We start from the raw sequence: 19,150 nt of genomic DNA on the forward strand, positions 1-19,150 counted from the left end.
CCGTGCAGGTTTGTGTTTTGTTTTTTTATATTTTTTAAATACAGTTTTGCTGTACTTTTCAATACAATTGGGGTTGTGATCTCCTGATTTGTCCTGGCTAAAAGGACACACTTTCGGCATACGTTTGCCCACTAGATCGTCTATAGGCACGTGTGTAGTTTCCGATAGTACATCACAAACTAGGTGTGAATTTAGCTGAACAACAATTTAAAGTGTAGCTAAACGTTCGACAAACTTCTGACATGTCATAGAGACTTGTCAGAAGTTTGTATTGGTGGGGGTCCGAGCACTGAGACCCCCACCAATCTCTAGAACGAAGCGGCTGAAGCCCTCGTGTGAGCGCTTATCTGCTTCGTGTCTGTTCGGCTATTTCCGGATATAAATGTATCCGTGTACGGACTCAATACAAAGTCTATGAGCCCGTACTCCGATACATTGGCTTTCCAGAAAAAGCTGAACAGAAACGAAGCAGCTGAGAGCTAACACGAGCACCTCAGCTGCTTCGTTCTAGCGATTGGTGGGGGTCTCCGTGCTCGACCCCCACCAATACAAACTTCTGACATGTCAGAAGTTTGTCGAACGTTTAGCTATACTTTAAGGATTTTGTTGCACTGCTTTTAGTTAATAATTTTTAGAAAAAAACGCAATGTCGTGGTGGGGGGATTTGAGTATATGAAAAGGGTTGTCGTCTGTCCTCTTTAAAGAGACTCTGTCACCACATTATAAGTGGCCTATCTTGTACATGATGTGATCGGCGCTGTAATGTAGATTACAGCAGTGTTTTTTTTATTTAGAAAAGTGATGATTTTTGACGGAGTTATGACCTATATTAGCTTTATGCTAATGAGTTTCTCAATGGACAACTGGGCGTGTTTTACTATATGACCAAGTGAGCGTTGTACAGAGGAGTGAATGACGCTCACCAATCGGTGACCAATCAACGTCATACACTTCTCTCCATTCATTTACACCGCACATAGCGATATATCTATATCGCTATGTGCAGCCACATAAACGCTATGAATATACATTACCTCCGGCCAGGACGTCATATCTATTCAGAATCCTGTCCCTTCTGTAGCGTCTGTGATATTTATAGCAAGGCAAGCGTAATCTCGTGAGATTACGCTTGCCTTGCTGTAAATCTCACAGAGACTCTACAGAAGTGACAGGATTCTGAATACACATCACGTCCTGGCTGGAGATAATGTATATTCATTGTCAGGACACTGCAGTAATGTAATAGTATGTTTATGTGGCTGCACATAGCGATATAGATATATCGCTATGTGCTGTGTAACTGAATGGAGAGAAGTGTATGACGCTGATTGGTCAGCGTCATACACTCCTCTGTACAACGCCCACTTGGCCAAAAAGTAAAACACGCCCAGTTGTTCATTAAGAAACTCATTAGTATAAAGCTAAAATGGGTCATAACTCCGTCAAAAATGATCGTTTTTCTAAATTAAAAAAAACACTGCTGTAATCTAGATTACAGCGCTGATCACGTTCAGTACAAGATAGGGCACTTATAATGTGGTGACAGAGCCTCTTTAAATGAGTTGTCTAACTATCCGTACTCCTGACGTGTCTGTTTTAACAAATAATGTAATATTATTCCCCATGAAATAATGTACTTTGCCATTCCTCAGTATTTCCTCTAGGAAATGTATGAATAAATTTACAACTGGGTGTTACCATTCCCCTTGGCAAAATGGTATGTCTCTACAGTCTGACAGTGCCCCATTGACAAGTGTAACGCCCAGTTGTCAATTCATTTTATACTTTTGTTGGAAGAATAAGCGGTGCGGCACAACTCTTGAGTTGTAAGAAAAGATGCTCCATTCTTTTATGGAGAATACAAGTATTTACTAAAACAAAAAAATAGGAGGGTTCCTCCAGCTCACCTTATCACGGGTATGGTGTGTAGTTAGCGCACGAGTCCTTGTGTCGGTACACGGATTTGCATAGACAAAAAGGTAAGAAATGGATCCAGCGCTGGGTTTAGTGCATCTGTTAAAATGGGAAACTTCTTCCAAGTTTTATTCCAATAAGTTTAAAACAGTGAAAAGATATGTACAGGTTTTTCCAGAGTACAATAGGTGATTGGCAGTATAGGCGGTGCCTACGCGTTTCAGACGCTTAGGCCTCATGCACACGACCGTATTTTTTCCCACCCGTAAATACTGGCGTAAATACGGGTCCGGTGTCACACGTATTCCACCCGTTTTGCACCAGTATTTACGAACCCGTGCCCGTAAATATGGGTCCGGTGTCACCCGTATTCCACCCGTATTTACAGGCACGTTTTTGGCGGCAAAATAGCGCTGCACTAATCGGCAGCCCCTTCTCTCTATCAGTGCAGGATAGAGAGAAGGGACAGCCCTTTCTGTAATAAAAGTTAAAGAAATTCTTACTTACCGGCCGTTGTCTTGGTGACGCGTCCCTCTCTTCACATCCAGCCCGACATCCCTGGATGACGCGGCAGTCCATGTGACCGCTGCAGCCTGTGATTGGCTGCAGCGGTCACATGGCCTGAAACGTCATCCAGGACGTCGGGCCGGATGTCAAGAGGGACGCGTCACCAAGGCAACGGGCGGGAGACCGGACTGGAGGAAGCAGGAAGTTCTCGGTAAGTATGAACGTCTTTTATTTTTATTTTTTACAGGTTTATTCTGATCGGTAGTCACTGTCCAGGGTGCTGAAAGAGTTACTGCCGATCAGTTAACTCTTTCAGCTCCCTGGACAGTGACTATTTACTGACGTCGCTTAGCAACGCTGCCGTAATGACGGGTGCACACATGTAGCCACCCGTCATTACGAGAGCTCCATAGACTTCTATGGACTGTCCGTGCCGTTATTACGGCCTGAAATAGGACATGTTCTATCTTTTTTAACGGCACGGGCACCTTCCCGTGAGAAAACGGGAAGGCACCCGTCGCCAATAGAAGTCTATGAGCCCGTTATTAGGGGTCGTAATCACGACCCGTAATAACGGGAGTTTTTACGGTCGTGTGCATGAGGCCTTACTGCGTCCTTAGTCATGGCTTGTTGTAACCCGCCTATACTGCCAATCACCTATTGTACTCTGGAAAAACCCGTACATATCTTTTCACTGTTTTAAACTTATTGGAATAAAACTTGGAAGAAGTTTCCCATTTTAACAGATGCACTAAACCCAGCGCTGGATCCATTTCTTACCTTTTTGTCTATTTACTAAAACAGACATGTCAGGACAGCCGACGGGTCTTTTCTTGTTCGTGTCATCGGGGGTCACAGACTGTGGGTATAGGCTGCTGCCACTAGGAGCTGAGACTAAGCGATAAAAGTGTTAGTTCCTCCTACACTGAGCTAATCTGATTTTAGCTTGGTGTACGATGAAGCCATAGGCGAAATATGCATCGAGGCATGCTTTTTTTGTACATCCACCCTTCCTTCCTAGGACCTTCGCATTGTGGCAACAGTATGTCAGTCTCCATCATATCCATAGGTCTCTGACATTCATTCTTTGACTTCTGCATAGCTCTAGGTATATTTTTCCGCTTGGGCAGTATTTTCTCTTTATGGGTAAGTATATACTAATGACTTGGCAACACATACTGGTGGCATGTTCATTTGGGTGTTAGGTGGACTATTTGATCTTCTGACACTTCAACATTGTGTCTTCGTAGATGGTCAGAGGGACCTATTGGCATCCCTGATACATAGTCTCCTATCCTCTATATATCTGATACCCCCTTGTATTCATCCAGCCTGATATCCTTGGTCATTGGTGGGGTCCTTTCTGTTCTGTATATTCTTCATAGGCATAATTTTTTGGGCAAATTTTATTTTTGTCCAGAAATTTTATCTGTTATGTACACACATCTGCACTAGGACTTGGTCCTGGTAATGGATGTTGAGGTGTACTATTTTTCTGTGTCTCTGGACAATCTGTTTCCATCTTGTCCTAATTGCTCATATATTTTTAACTGTGCTTTTGATACCATTGTTTAATATAGTTAATAAAGGTATCATTTTATACATCTGTTAGGTGCTTTATCCTCCTTCCGGGTTCATATGTAGGTTTTAGTGTCTGTAGGTGGCAGACCTCTCTCTTATGCTGCAGTCTGTTATTTTCTTCTAGGTTGGTAAGCAGAGTTGATGCAGTTTCCGTATTCTCCCCACCAAGGGCAGGGCACGCGGTATCAACCCTACTGCACTGTTGTCCCCCTGCCAAAGAAGACAAATGGAACAAGAGCGCCAAAGCTCCTCCGTCGCCCACCAGACCAAGGGTTACCCAGCTGCTTGCCTGTTCCCCACTTTGCTTCCTCTCACCAGAGAGAGAGACTCACTGAAGGGGTGACCCTGCTGGTTTCTACCTAGAAGTTTAAGAAGAACTCGGTAATTGAGTAAAACCAGTATTCGTTCTCCTCCCTTGCTCCACAATTACATCGGCCACCCAACCGTTCCGCCTTCTTTTTCTTTCTCTTCCCATGCTGCCCAGTGCGGACTTACACTGCCCTCCTACTCTTTCCACTTGGCGCTTGAGGCGAGGAACTGAGGCCTTTGATATTGGGGTGCTTCCTTCACCCACCCTATCTCCCTGCCTTTTGCTTGTGTTGCAGGCCTCCCCTTCTGCAGCTCAAAGTCACCGTCTCGATGCTTCGCAGTTATAGCGAGCTTCTGTAAGCCACATTACCCCTTTACATTGGTGGAGTAATTGTACTATGCATTACCCCCTGTTGCTATAAGGTCTAGATTACTATGCCGCACAAGTAGTAAGAGCATCCGGAAGTCCCATTACCCCCTTCCATAGGCTGAGTAATTGTGCTATGCATTATTCTCTATTGCCAGACAGGTGTAGCTGACTTTATCACACTAGCGTTGTCAGCATCCAGCAGCCACATTACCTCCTTCCTTAGGTGGAGTAATTGCTAGAAGGTTTATATAACATTACCGTGCAAGTATTGTGAGCATTAAGCAGTCACACTACCCCATTTCAAAGGTAGCGTAATTGTGATCAGCATTACCCTTTATTGAATGGTGGTGTTATTGACTTGGTCCGCAAGTATTCTAAGCATTGGCAACAACATTTCCCCGTTCCCTTATGCTAAGGCTAGTTGCTGTATCTGACGTGGGTGCACAGTTTTTTTTAGACTCCGGACAGTCACATTACGCCTCTTATAAGTAGAGTATTTAGACTATTGCAAGACCCTATTTCTGACAGCGCTGCACACCTACATCAAGCTGTAGACTGCCACATTACACGCTTACATAGGCGGTGTAATTATGCTATACGCGGTTTTCGAGCTGGACTCTGTACCTGACATGACTACACAGTTCTTCCAAACGTCAGAAGGTCTCATTACCTCCTTTCTATGGTGAAGTAATCGTGTTTTCTTGCAGAATACCCTCTTTTTTTTTTTTCTCTAGGCTTGGTAATGGACTGCTACTTCAGATGTCTGAATTTGACGTCGAATCATCTCTCTTAGTTTCCATTGACACTATTTTTATTTGCTCTAGAGAACAAAGTCCAAAGTTTTCTTTAGTAGTGTAGAAGTTGCAAGCAAGACTTGACAGTCCTTCATTCCTGTACAAGGAATGCTGTTCCTAACAGGTATATTGTTATGTGGTCATTCTTAACTACTTTGCTCTCCCTGCCAGGCCAAGTATATATATTTTGGTCCCGCTTCTCCCAAGCTGGTCCCTACTGAGCCGTACTAGACCTTACCCTCATCTCTGGTAGAGGTCTCTTTCTCATAACTGTCCTGGCAGACTGATTCCCTCACAAGAGGCTCCCCTCTGAACTTTGGTGTACAGGCCCTCCTTTTGCGGTAGTCCCTGTACAATGGGGCAAGTCTGATTTTTCAATGGTCAACCACCCTTGACAGGGCTTTCGCTCTGACATTCTCTTGCAACAGCACTTCAACACCACTCCTAAATAGATATTAGATGCTGTTCTGTACTTTGGGAGGGCTGTTAAATGGGACAGCCTTATTCTTGCAGTCTGAAGACTCTTTGGATTGAGGTTTTTTTTTTTGTTTTTTTTTTTTTTGCTTTACAGCATATCTGCAAGTTTTTTTTCTGAAAAACTTGGTCATCTGTTTCCCCAAAAATATAAGCTGTCTGATGGGTGTTTTCTCGCTCCAGACTCCTGCACCTGCAGAACTTCTGGCTAACGGGCCTGTTTCGCTGATGGGGAAATCTGCCGATCTATCAACTGGCCAATGCCACCACTATTCCCGAAGCAGAAGCTTTATCTTGGACTCTCCAGAGCATGCTGTCTGGAACTTTCCAGGTGGCATTGGTGTGCACAGTTTCCCTTTTTACAGAGATAAAATGCATTGGTGCTGAGTACAGAAAGACTCTTGGAGCCCTTCATACAGTGAGGCTCCTCCAGGTGTAGGGGTTGACTTTTTTTTTTTTTTTGTAAAAATTTTTTGACATATCAACTGCACCCATAGGGTCGATCTCTCCACATTATTTGGTTTAACCTTCAGCAGCTGATCAAATTGCCTCACTAGTCCTCTCTTTCATGTCTCCTTGGTCCCACGCTGGGTGTGATTTTAGGCACCCAGTGTCAAGTACTCTCATTTGCCTTAACCTCAACGTTTAGAGGACCATCCTCTACATTATGGTCAGCCTTCACTCAGGTTGTGGGCTGTCTTTAATTGGGTCTCGTGGTTTTCAGTTGCATGCTGTTATGACATAGGCTCTTCTGGGCTACAGAGAGCGCCGTTGATGTCCGTTTCTCCCGGCCATCTCTCTGTGGACTTCCTCCCCCTCTGTGCTCCCTCAGGTTTTCTTCGGTCTTGTGTATGCTTCTTCTTGTTATCTACTGGGGGTGCTCACCATGGTCTTGGCAGTTATCTGGTACAGGAGGTTCCCTATCATGCCATACTTGGATGATATCCTGGTGCAAATCCACGTCGTCCCGTTTTGAAACTGGGACAGCCTTTAATTCATCCTACACACTCTGTAGACTTTGTCTCCCGGGTTCTTTCTCCATGAAAGCCTTTCCTCTATGCTTGACGTCAAATTTGCCCGCTTTATCAGGAGATTCTGGTCCACTGGGGTCGATCCCACTTCGTTAATTCATCCTATTCTTCACCGCTGGTGGTATATTGTGCACCCCATATGAATTTCTCCTCTACAACTATTCCCCAGGGCTGCACTTTTGCCGGTTGACTTCTTAGTTTTGAGGGATCTTTCCTGCCCTTCTTAGTTTTGAGGGATCCTTCCATCCAGCCTTCGTACCTCTGCTCGACAGATGTGTACGGCCATTGTGTACCTTTCTCTCCACGCTACTGTCCCATGAGCTGCACACTTTTTTTGCATCGCTGGGTGTGGTTTTTTTTCGGGGGTTTTCTGTCGCTAGGTGTTGCAGACAGCAGTAGATTGTAGACCTGTTGTGCAATGTTCTTGTTGCCTTCCCTGGGAACTGCTTTAGGACATCCAACAGTCTGTGTCCCCCAATGACACGAACGAGGAAACAGGATTTTTTTTGAGTACTCACTGTAAAATACTTTACTCGTAGAGTTTATTAGGGGACATCTCCTACCAGTTTCTTCTTCTCCCTTCTTTCTTTTTTTTTTTTTTTTTTTTTCCTCTCAGTACCGACCTATCTGAAGTTTTGTTCTAGGTATATGGTTACCTCACATTGGCTACTTCTGGTTACTCCCACTGCTTCTGTACAGACAGATTAGCTCAGTGTCTACAGGAGGGATATAGCCTGTGTAGGAGGAGCTTTTTTTTTTTTTTTTGCGTAGTGCCGCCTCCTAATGTCAGCAACCTATAAACAGTCTTTGTCTCCCAATGCACCCCACGAGAAAAGGATTTTACAGTGAGTACTCAAAAAAATCCTGTTTTTTTTTTAAACCAGTTCTTACTACGGTTATATGTAACAATGGATTCAAATGTATTGTTTTTTTTAATAGTTGTTTATTTTCTAGACTCCGCAACAGTTTAGATGGTCAATTGATCAGCTTGCTGCTATAAACCCTGTTGAAATTGACCCTGAGGACATTAATCAGCAAGCTTTGTATTTAAGCCATGCCAAGTAAGTTGCATTATGATATTATCTCACTAGTAGTGAAAGACTAAATGGGTAAGGCTGGGTTCACACTGTTTTTTTGCATACATATTTTTCTTTATTTTATTTTTTGGTGGATGCACTCCTATTGAGAGACATATTTAAACCCCTTAAAGAGGTTTTTTAAAAATAAAAACGTTACTGTAATCTACATTGCAGCGCCTATCTGCTGCAATAGCAGATAGGGGTTGCAAAATCTGGTGACAGAGCCTCTTTAAGGACAGGGCCAATTTTCATATTTTAGGTTTTTTTTTTTTCTGCGCCTTCCCAGAGCCATAACTTTTTTTTTTCTTTTTTCATCTACGTAGCCTTATGAGGGCTTGTTTTTAGCGGAACCTGTTGTACTTTTTCATGGCACCACTTAATGTACCACATAATGTACTAGGAAACTGAAGAAAAAAAATATTAATGGGGTGATTTATGTCTTGCCACTTTTATTTAAAAAAAAAAAAAGCAAAACACTTTTTCTGTCTCGCCATATTCTGAGAGCCATAATATTTACATATTTCAGTTGATTGAGCGATATAAGGGCTTATTATTGGTAGGGTGAGCTGTAGTTTTTATTGCTACTATTTTAGGGTACATACAACTTTTTGATCACTTTTTATGATTTTTTTTTTTTTTTTATTAACCACATAGTGCACAGGTTGTCCTAGTTGGAATAATGTCGGTACAGGTCAAAGCAATGACCTATACACAGACGATGTACATACAGTGTATATGGAATAACCAGTTCTATAGAACAAACCTTAACAAAAGATTGCCCCGCAAGGGCAGAATGTTACAAACCTAAATAAGAGAGAGGTCAGGCTTTTGGTTTTACAGTTTCGAGTATTCATACTAGGGTTGTCACGATACCAAAATGTGGACTACGATACCAATACTTTGTGTAGTATTGCGATTTTTCAATACCAAAACGATATTTTACTCCTTTCTCTCATCTCCACTGTTAGAGCTGACAACAAGTGCACGCGCGGTTCGCATGAGGTGATGCGGCTGGCGTTGCACTGATGAGCGCAGGCACTGAAGACAGAACATGGGGGTGTTTTGCAGTGTGCCCGCCATGTTCTGTCTTCAGTGTCGCCTATCATTAGTGCAGCGCTGGTCGTATCCCCTCGTCTGACCGCGCGCCCTTGTCAGGACTCTGGAGCAGGGCAATGGCTGTATCACACAACCGCAGCCCCGCTCTCATACGTTCATGTGTTATAATGCTAAGCTGTGCAGCGGCGCAGCTCTGTATCGAAATACATGAAATAACGGTATTGAACCGTTTAAGAGTGTACGACATCGAAACGGTTTCGATGCATCATGCATCCCTAATTCATACAAGGGCGTATATAATTCTGAGGGGTAAGTGACCAGCTCTTCCAATCCTTCGTGTACTAGGGGTGTTTATGGTCCTTATATGCTATAATTTTCTCATAGGCTCATCTAACAATCATATTATGAATTTCTTCAATAGAGGGCATTGTTATACTTTTCCAATACCTGGTTATCGCCAGTTTTGTAGCCAGTACCACATGAGCGGCAACCACTCTGCCGTCTGCATGTAAATCATTAAAACATAAAATGGCACTGCTTGGGATGAGGATAGGGGGATAGTTGTTTTACATATTTGGGAAATAAGTTGGAACACAGAGGTCCACAGATATGTAAGATGTGGACATGACCATAGTATATGGAGTAGAGTGCCTTTGTGTCCACAGTTTCTCCAGCAGAGATTGGAAGAGCCAGGGTACATATGACTCAATCTGTCAATCTGTCATACCATCAAACAACAGTTTAGACAGCCGACTCCTAGCGAGATACACGTTTGAAGGTAGAAGCGATGAATTTCAAGGAGTAAGTCCATTGGGAAGTAGCAAAGGTTTGGCATAGATCTCTCTACCAGGCAAAGAAGGGGGAAGATTTTATAAACTAAGATTTAGATCCCAGCAAAGAGTAAATAGGTTTAAGGTGGTTGGAGGTGGCTAATGGAGTTAACCACAACTGAAACACTTTAGCATTGGTGGAAATTTAGCTCGGGTCCATAGTGGACAAAGTGTCTAATTCTCAGGTACTTGAAAAAGTCCATGTGGGAAATCCCATGTTTGTTGGTTAGATCAGAATATGGGACCAGTTGAGTACCATCCACCAGATAATTTTAAGTGCACAATACCGTTCAAATTTCAAATCCATATCGGTAATAGCAATTTGAGATCTCTCAATAGGTGTCACTTTCTGTAGAGAAATCTGAGCAGTTAGACTATTGGAGTGGAATTTTTTCCAATAAAACAAGGAAGTAGATAAGAAGTAGGGGAGAGGGGTGGGGATGGCCATTGAAGTAAAAAAAGCTATCAGAAAAGCCTTCAAATTGTGACCCGGCGCTAAAAAGGTTTCTATATGTATCCAGTGTTGAGATACATCCCCAATTCCTCAGTAGGGATACTTGAGTTGCGGTAAAGTAGTCGGGGATGTTGGGTAGGCCTAGACCTCAAAGCTTTTTATCTCTGTTAACCCCTTAATGACCAGCCTATTTTAAACCTTAAGGACCAAGACATTTTGTAAGTTTTTCCATCGTCGCATTCCAAGAGCTATAACCTTTTTATTTTTGCGTCGACATAGCTGTATAAGGTCTTGTTTTTTGCGGGACAAGTTGTATTTTTTTAATAGCACCATTTTGGGGGACATATTATTTATTGATTAACTTTTATTTGGGGGGAAATAGAAAACCTGAAATTTCGCCACTCTTTTTCGCGTCTTAAATCTACTCCGTTTACCGTGTGATATAAATAACACAATAAATTTATTCAGCGGGTTGTTACGATTGCAACGATACCAAATTTGTATAGTTTTTGTATGTTTTACTACTTTTACACAGTAAAAACACTTTTTTTTCAAAATTATTTGTTTTTGTGTCTCCATATTTGAAGAGCCGTAACGTTTTTATTTTTTCGCCGATGCAGTTGTAGGAGGGCTTTTTTTTTTGCGGGAAGACTTGTAGTTTTTATTGGTACCATTTTGGAGTAGATGCGACTTTTTGATCACTTTTTATCACATTTTTTTAATGTCCGGATTCACAGAAAACAGCAATTTTTCCATAGTTTTTTTTTATAAAAAAAATTTACGGCGTTCACCGTGCGAGTTAAATAATGTAATAGATTTATAGTCGGGGTCGTTGCGGACGCGGCGATACCAAATATGTGTAACTTTTTAACTTTATTTTGTTTTTTTAATAGTAAAGCATTTTGTAAAGGGAAAAGCTGGGTTTTTCATTGTTTTTTCACTTTTTTTTTTTTTAATTAACTTTATTAAACTTTTTTTTCACTTTTTTACTAGTCCCACTAGGGGACTATAATATGCGATTCTGCGATCGCATTTATAATACACTGCAATACTTTTGTATTGCAGTGTATTACTGCCTGTCCGTTTAAAACGGACAGGCATCTGCTAGGTCATGCCTGCAGCATGATCTAGCAGACATTCACCACAGGCAGACCTGGGGGCCTTTATTAGGCCCCCGGCTGCCTTGGGAGACACACACTCGGCGATCGTGTCGGTGGGAGAGAGAGGGAGCTCCCTCCCTCTCTCCAAAACCACTCAGATGCGGTGCATGCTATTGTGCACCGCATCTGAGGGGTTAAACGGGTGAGATCGATACTAATATCGATCTCACCCGGCAGAGCAGGGACGCCCCCAGCCCTCCGCTGCCTCTGGCAGCTGAGAGCAGGGAGATTTGACAGCTCCCTGCTCTGTTTACTTATTCCAATGCCACGACGTAAAAAGTCTATGGCATCGGAATAAGGCCCGTTAATGACCGATGTAAAAAGACGATGGGCCGGTCACTAACGGGTTAAGGAGTGAAGAAGCAATCCTAGGTTTGCCTGGCTTCCAAATAAAGGCATTCAAAAGTTCTTGTACTTTATTGAAGGAGACAGGCAGACGGATAGGTACCGTTTTAAATACATATAAAACTTTAGGCAAGATTAGCATTTTTAAATGCCGCTATCCGGCCTACCCATGAGATTTCAGATTTGTTCAACATTATCTCAGTTTCTATAGTTTTTAACAAGGGGATGTAGTTAATTTTATACAAATCTTGTATGGAGGCAGTGACTTCTATGCCTAGATATTTTACATGTTGTGGTTGCCAGTCCATAGTGAATTTGGATTTGAGGGAGTCTAGTGTTTCCGGACGGATATTAAAGGGCAAGATTTGAGACTTCTTCTCGTTAATTTTGTAGAGGAAGAGCGATCCTAACTCTTTAATTATTTTCATTGCTATTTCCAAGGACTTTTCCTGTTGCTCCAAAGGCCATAATATATAATCTGCATATAGTGAAATGTGATGCTGGCGGTTACCTATGAGAACACTGTTTAATATCATCGTGCGAGCTGAGCGCCTGAGCCAATGTTTCTATGGAGTGTATAAATATCAGAGGTGAAAGGGGGCAGCCATGTCTGGTTCCGTTGGAAATATCAAAGCAATATGATAATGCTCCATTTACAAAAGCTTTTGCGGAAGGTGTAGAATATAGTGCTTTAATTGCGGTCAATATCCCATCCTGAATTCCCATTTCTTTCCAGTACCGAGAAGGTAAACGACATCGCACCTGGTCGAATTCCTTCTCCGCATCAAGAGTTACGATCGCCGAGGCCCTACCAGAACTCTGTACAAAATCTAAAATATTGAGAACCCTTCTGGTATTTTCTGTTATTTGTCGGCCTTAAACAAAGCCCACTTGATCTACTCATATCAAGGAGGGTAATAGTGGTGCAAGGATGTTAGCTAGAATTTTTGCGTATATTTTGTGATCCGTGTTCAGTAAAGATATCGGGCTGAAATTTTGTGGGGAGTCCAGAGTGTTCCCAGGCTAAGGGAGTGTAATAGTCGTTGCTGATAGCATTTCTCGAGGGAATGAGCCCACATTAGAGGTGTTTGAGAGTAGAGTGCAGATGCGGGAGCAAAATATCCAGAAAGGTTCTATAATATACACCTGTGAAGCCACCTGGAGCTTTCTGCAAGGGGAGGGATTTAAAGAGGCTCTGTCACCAGATTATAAATGCCCTAACTCCTACATAATGTGATCGGCGCTGTAATGTAGATAACAGCAGTGGTTTTTATTTTAAAAAAAAAACTATAATTTTTGAGCAAGTTATGAGCAATTTTATATTTATGCTAATTAGTTTCTTAATAGACAACTGGGCGTGTTTTTACTTTTCACCAATTCGCGTCATACACTTCTCATTGTTCCAGTGTGATTGTGCAGTGAAAGAAGCTGGGCTGGAACAATGAGAAGTGTATGATGCATAAATCTAAAATTGCTTATAACTTGCTCAAAAATGATAGTTTTTCAAAATAAAACAGTTATCTATATTACAGCGCCGATCAGGTTATGTAGGAGAGAGGGCACTTATAATCTGGTGACAGAGCCTCTTTAATAATCGCCTCTATTTCTGAACTATGTATTAGGGAATTCAGAGCCTCCAGATTGTGTTGAGAAAGGGAGGGAAGATTTAATTTATTTAGGAATTGGCTGGTGGAAAACGCAGGGTCTAATGATGACTGAGATGGGCAATCTAAATTGTACAATGCTGAATAAAAGTCCATGAACTCTTTGGCTATGTCCTGGGGGACATATACCGTAGTTTCGAGTGGTCAGATTGCCGGTAGAGATGGAATCCTGGTTTTGGTCCCTCTCTTTTAAGCGACAAGTCAATAATTTGCCTGCTCTTATTATTTTGTGATTAGTATTGGGCCTAAAGTTTGGCCAAGGTCTTTTCGTAGGCATGCAATAAACCATCTTTCAACTGAATACAGAGGTCTCTGAGGTTTGACATTTGAGCAGGTGTGTCAGAAGTCTTATTTCGAGTCTTTAGAGAACTAATTTGCTTGACCTTGGCTCTATGACCTAATGTAACAAATACCCACCCTAATGAAATCTTTTTGAGCATACCAAAGTGTAAAGGGGCTAGAAACCGAGTCCACATTCAAGTGAAAGTATTTTGAGCCTTCAGGACCAGACATCGTTTAGCCATTTTTAGCACGTGTTCGTTAAATGGCTATAGCTTTTTTATTTGTTGGGCTAAAGATGTGATTTTTTTTCGATGTTTTTTTTTCCGTAGACAAATCGGGTTTCTTTTTTTTATCGTTTAAATACACATCCTTTTTGCTATTTTAGAATTTTTATTCATAAAGTTTGAAAATAATAGTCAAAAAATAAGCTTTTTTTATGTTTCAGCTATTTTTTTTTTGGTAATAACATAGATTTACCCTAAAATAGTCCTTTTATTTGTGATTGTCATTGTCTACCATAAATTTTAATAGATTACATGTCTATATTAGGGTAATTGGGTCAGCGCTAGCGTTACAAACAATGATTGGTGGGGGGGGGGGTTTTGGGGGTGGGTATTTTGTGTATTTTTGTTTATTTTTTTTGCACTTTACTTTACTATGGTCTTGTCCCTTAAAGGTCAAAAAAGACCTTATATTTTTTTTTCATTTCTTTTACACCATCTTTTCCACTGGAGCTGCACATCCCCAGTTACAGGGGAAATCAGCCCTCTCATAGTGACTATTGTCACTAATAGGGCTGTGCTGGGTCTAGTAAGACCCAGCTGCAGTCTGTCAGTAACGGCACCCGGTGATCATGTGACCAGTCACATGAACACCGGGAGGAATAGAGACAGTGGCGTGGCCGCTGCCTCTATTCCTATACACAGCGTTCATTGAGCACTGTGTTAAAGACATCGGAGAAGACAGAAGCAGCGAAAGCTGCTTCTATCCTCTCCTCAGGGTCCCCGGCAGTCACTGACAGCCGGAGACCCGACATTCAGCTGCCCGATCGCTCGGACAGCAAATTAAAACCCTAGCCGTAAAAAGTCTATGGCTCGGGTTTTAAGGACCCTGACCGCTGGCCGTAAAAACACAGCCAGCGGTCGGGAACCAGTTAAGGCATAATCTAACTCCGCTCTATATTCTGTGTTAGCCTATAGATGGGGTTGCAACACCAAAAAGACACATTGTATGTGACATAAGATTCTTCTTTATGTAATGATATGGTTGCATGATCCGGCCATTTAATGAGATCGATGGAGGTGCTTTTAGCGCTGTGAAGCAATGATCCATTTACTAGGAACAGGTCTATACGTGAATAAGTAGCATGTGCGGAGGAGAAAAAAGGAATAGTCCTGCTCAGTCATGGTGGATGCGCCAAATATCATATAACTTATTGTTATGTAAAAAGGGACCAAGGGTTTGGGAGGACGATCTATATAAAACGGAAGTGTCGAGAGCACTAGCGTGGATAGCATTGAAGTCTCCACACAGGACTAGCTGGCCTTGAAGTACTTTCCGGAGTTTCCGAAAAAATTTACCCAAGAAACGAATCGATGTTGATTTAGGAGCATATACAACACCTATGGTGTACATTCTATTGTTTAGTTAACAAACTTGTATGATAAATCTACCGTTTAGGTCGGTAATTGTAGAGAGAGAAGTATCTGCAACCAAATTTTTAATCACCAACGTCACCCCTCTTTGCTTTTTAACCCGTTAGTGACCGGCCCATCGTGTTTCTACGTCGGTCACTAACGGGCCTTATTCCGATGCCATAGACTTTTTACGTCGCCTCATCGGAATAAGTAAACAGAGCAGGGAGCTGTCAAATCTCCCTGCTCTCAGCTGCTAGAGGCAGCTGAGGGCTGGGAGCGTCCCTGCTCTGCCGGGTGAGATCGATATTAGTATCGATCTCACACGTTTAACCCCTCAGATGCGGTGCTCAATAGCGAGCACCGCATTTGAGTGGTTTTGGAGAGAGGGAGGGAGCTCCCTCTCTCTCCCACCGACACCCGGCGATACGATCGCCGAGTGTCTGTGTCTCTAATGGCAGCCGGGGGTCTAATAAAGGCCCCCAGGTCTGCCTGGAGTGAATGCCTGCTAGATCATGCCGCAGGCATGACCTAGCAGATGCCTGTCCGTTTTAAACGGACAGGCAATAATACACTGCAATACAAAAGTATTGCAGTGTATTATAATAGCAATCGCATATTATAGTCCCCTAATGGGACTAGTAAAAAAGCGAAAAAAAAGTTTAATAAAGTTAATTTAAAAAAAAAATGAAAAACCCAGCTTTTCCCCTTACAAACTGCTTTACTATTAAAAAAACAAAATAAAGTTAAAAAGTTACACATATTTGGTATCGCCGCGTCCGTAACGACCCCGACTATAAATCTATTACATTATTTAACCCGCACGGTGAATGCCGTAAAAAACTATGGAAAAATTGCTGTTTTCTGTGAATACTGACTTTAAAAAAATGTGATAAAAAGTGATCAAAAAGTCGCATCTACTCCAAAATGGTACCAATAAAAACTACAAGTCGTCCCGCAAAAATAAAGCCCTCATACAACTGCATCGGCGAAAAAATAAAAACGTTACGGTTCTTCAAATATGGAGACACAAAAACAAATCATTTAGAAAAAAGTGTTTTTACTGTGTAAAAGTAGTAAAACATACAAAAATCTATACAAATTTGGTATCGTTGCAATCGTAACAACCCACTGAATAAAGTTATTGTGTTATTTATACCACACGGTAAACGGTGTAGATTTAGGACGCAAAAAAGTGGCGAAATTTCAGATTTTTTTCTATTTCCCCCCCCCCCCCCCCCCCCCCCAAAAGTTAATAAAAGTTAATCAATAAATAATGTCCCCCAAAATGGTGCTATTAAAAAATACAACTCGTCCCGCAAAAAACAAGACCTTATACAGCTATGTCGACGCAAAAATATAAACGTTATAGCTCTTGGAATGTGACGATTGAAAAACGTAAAAAATAGCCTGGTCATTAAGGTCCAAAATAGGCTGGTCATTAAGGGGTTAAGGTTGTGGGATTGAAACATACATGTGAATTGTCTATGAGCATCTTTAGCAAGTATATGTGTCTCATTACTGACCTAATAACGTGAGCTGCCAATCAGCAGCTACTTGCATGCACCCAATTATTCATATGCTGATCCCTACAGTTAGACCAGTAGTGGGCGGAAGCATTCCGAGATAGGTCACTTTTACCGATGTGTGGAGGCCAGAGGAAGACTGTCCCTTTAAATCTGGGTCACTTGGTAGATATGGGGTTCGGAATCAAAGCTACAGGGGAATATTAGGATAAATCCACAGGTAGAAGACAAATTTTGATGTAATTCAGCAAATAAAGCCTCGTGTCACATGCAGATTTCCCCCTATGTATCGCTAGGTTAAAAATTGCATTTCTACACAATAACGAGTATTCTGTGAAAAATCTGCAGCATGCTCTGTTTTCTGCTGGGAATTTCTCCACTGACCCCAGATGGGGTTTTGAAAATTGCCGTGGATTTGAGATGCTGAATTCAATCATGTCTGAATATGGCCTTACAATCCCTTCATGTGAAGCTGCAAAAAAATATTTGCATGTTGTGCTTTTTTTTTTTTATCCTGGTGTTACTCACCTTGAGGCCGGATTCACACGAGCGTGTGCGTTTTGCGCGCGCAACAGTTCCATTAAAGCTCCGTGTGTCAGCAGCATATGATTCGTGGCTGCGTGATTTTCGCGCAGCCGGCATCATTATGACACTCTGTTTTTATGTTTGTAAACCTAAAAGCACGCGGTGCTTTTCTGTTTTCATTCATAGTTTTGACTACTGTAGCGCGCATCATACACGGCACCCGGAAGTGCGTCCGTGTGCCGTGCGCGGTTTTCATGCACCCATTGACTTCAATGGGTGCGTGATGCGCGAAAAACGGACAAATATAGGACATGTCGTGAAAATCGCTGACTGAACGGCCCCATTGACTAACATGAGTGCGAGCGACGCGCGTAAAAATCACGCGCGTAGCACGGCCGTATTATACGTTCGTCTGAATAAGCCCTTATTGTATGGGTAAACTCGTTTTTGACAAGCCTGTAATAGTCTCAATAGGAATGTACTATTCTGATTCTTATGTTCTTTTTCTCATTTAGGCTAGATAAAGAAATAGAAGAGAGAAGACAAAAGGCTATTGAAGAGGTAACTAATTGAAATGTACACTTAGAGGGAACCGTGCAACTGTTTCATTTCTACGGTTGGGAATGATCGGTTACAAGGCGGAGATTGCTTTTAGTAATTATTTATTTTCGTCTGCGACTTTAGTTTTTCACCAAAAGAACCATTGTTCCATCACCTTGGACCCAACCCGAAGGGAAACAAGCTGCTCCGTTTCATTCAACAAAATGTACGTTTTTTATAAGTGATGTGTTTATAAGTGATGGGGTGACGGGGGGCCTAGATGTAGTGTTCACTATTGACTACAACATCTAAGTGGTTAAACAGTAGTGAAGCGTCCGTAACATACAGCTGACACCCGCTGAGTATCGCACTGGCTCAGCCTGTGAGCCTTCTCCATACTCCTCTTTACAGCCATGTCGTATAGTTACGTCACGCGTCGTTAAGGGGGTTAAAAACTGCAGAAAGCGGTATCAAAATAACTTCATATCACTGAAACAAAAAGGCCATACTTACGGATACAGTAGGATGGTAAAATACCACTTTCCAGCAAGATGCAGACACACAACGATGTGATAAAGAGAAGGTAACACAGGTACAAAATGTTGAGTACCACTATTGTACGTTTTAAAATACAGCGAGCATCTGCCTACTGTATGGCTCCTCTGTGATAGCAGAAGCTATTTGTCACATGTGACATATATCAGTGCCGTGCAGTGTTTCCTTTTGTCCCTTAAAACAAAAGGACTTAACCTGCAATTGTATATGAGTTCTAAATTGAATGAAACGCTCTCTTGGGTGTGTTACCGTAAGACGGTTTTTAGCAAGAATAAATCTTGGTAAAAACTCCCTGCGTCTTATAGTCGACAGTCAAGGGAACTGGCAGCGCCAGGCCCCCTGACCGCTCCTTACTTAACCCCTTCCCGACCCATGATGTGCTGGCACATCATGGTGAGGGGATGTTGTATGGAGTGGGCTCACGTGCTGAGCCCTTTCCATACACTGCAGGTGTCAGCAGCTGACACGCTGCTCTAACGGCCAGGAACTCTACCTGACCGTTTAACTAGTTAAAGAGGCT

The 19,150-nt window shown here is 42.2% G+C and overlaps 1 protein-coding gene across 5 annotated transcripts in view; it reads left to right on the forward strand.

Moving 5' to 3' along the window:
* BORA (BORA aurora kinase A activator) overlaps window positions 1-19,150 on the forward strand; it is a 45,141-nt gene that overhangs the window by 1,386 nt on the left and 24,605 nt on the right. For all 5 annotated transcript variants that reach the window (XM_075852326.1, XM_075852327.1, XM_075852325.1 and 2 more), the window contains exons 3-5: window positions 7,935-8,041; window positions 18,051-18,096; window positions 18,220-18,301. In XM_075852326.1, the coding sequence (XP_075708441.1) occupies window positions 7,935-8,041; window positions 18,051-18,096; window positions 18,220-18,301 (235 nt within the window). The remainder of the gene's footprint in view (window positions 1-7,934; window positions 8,042-18,050; window positions 18,097-18,219; window positions 18,302-19,150) is intronic.

The sequence above is a fragment of the Rhinoderma darwinii genome, chromosome 2, assembly GCF_050947455.1.
Source record: "Rhinoderma darwinii isolate aRhiDar2 chromosome 2, aRhiDar2.hap1, whole genome shotgun sequence".
Taxonomy (NCBI): domain Eukaryota; kingdom Metazoa; phylum Chordata; class Amphibia; order Anura; family Rhinodermatidae; genus Rhinoderma; species Rhinoderma darwinii.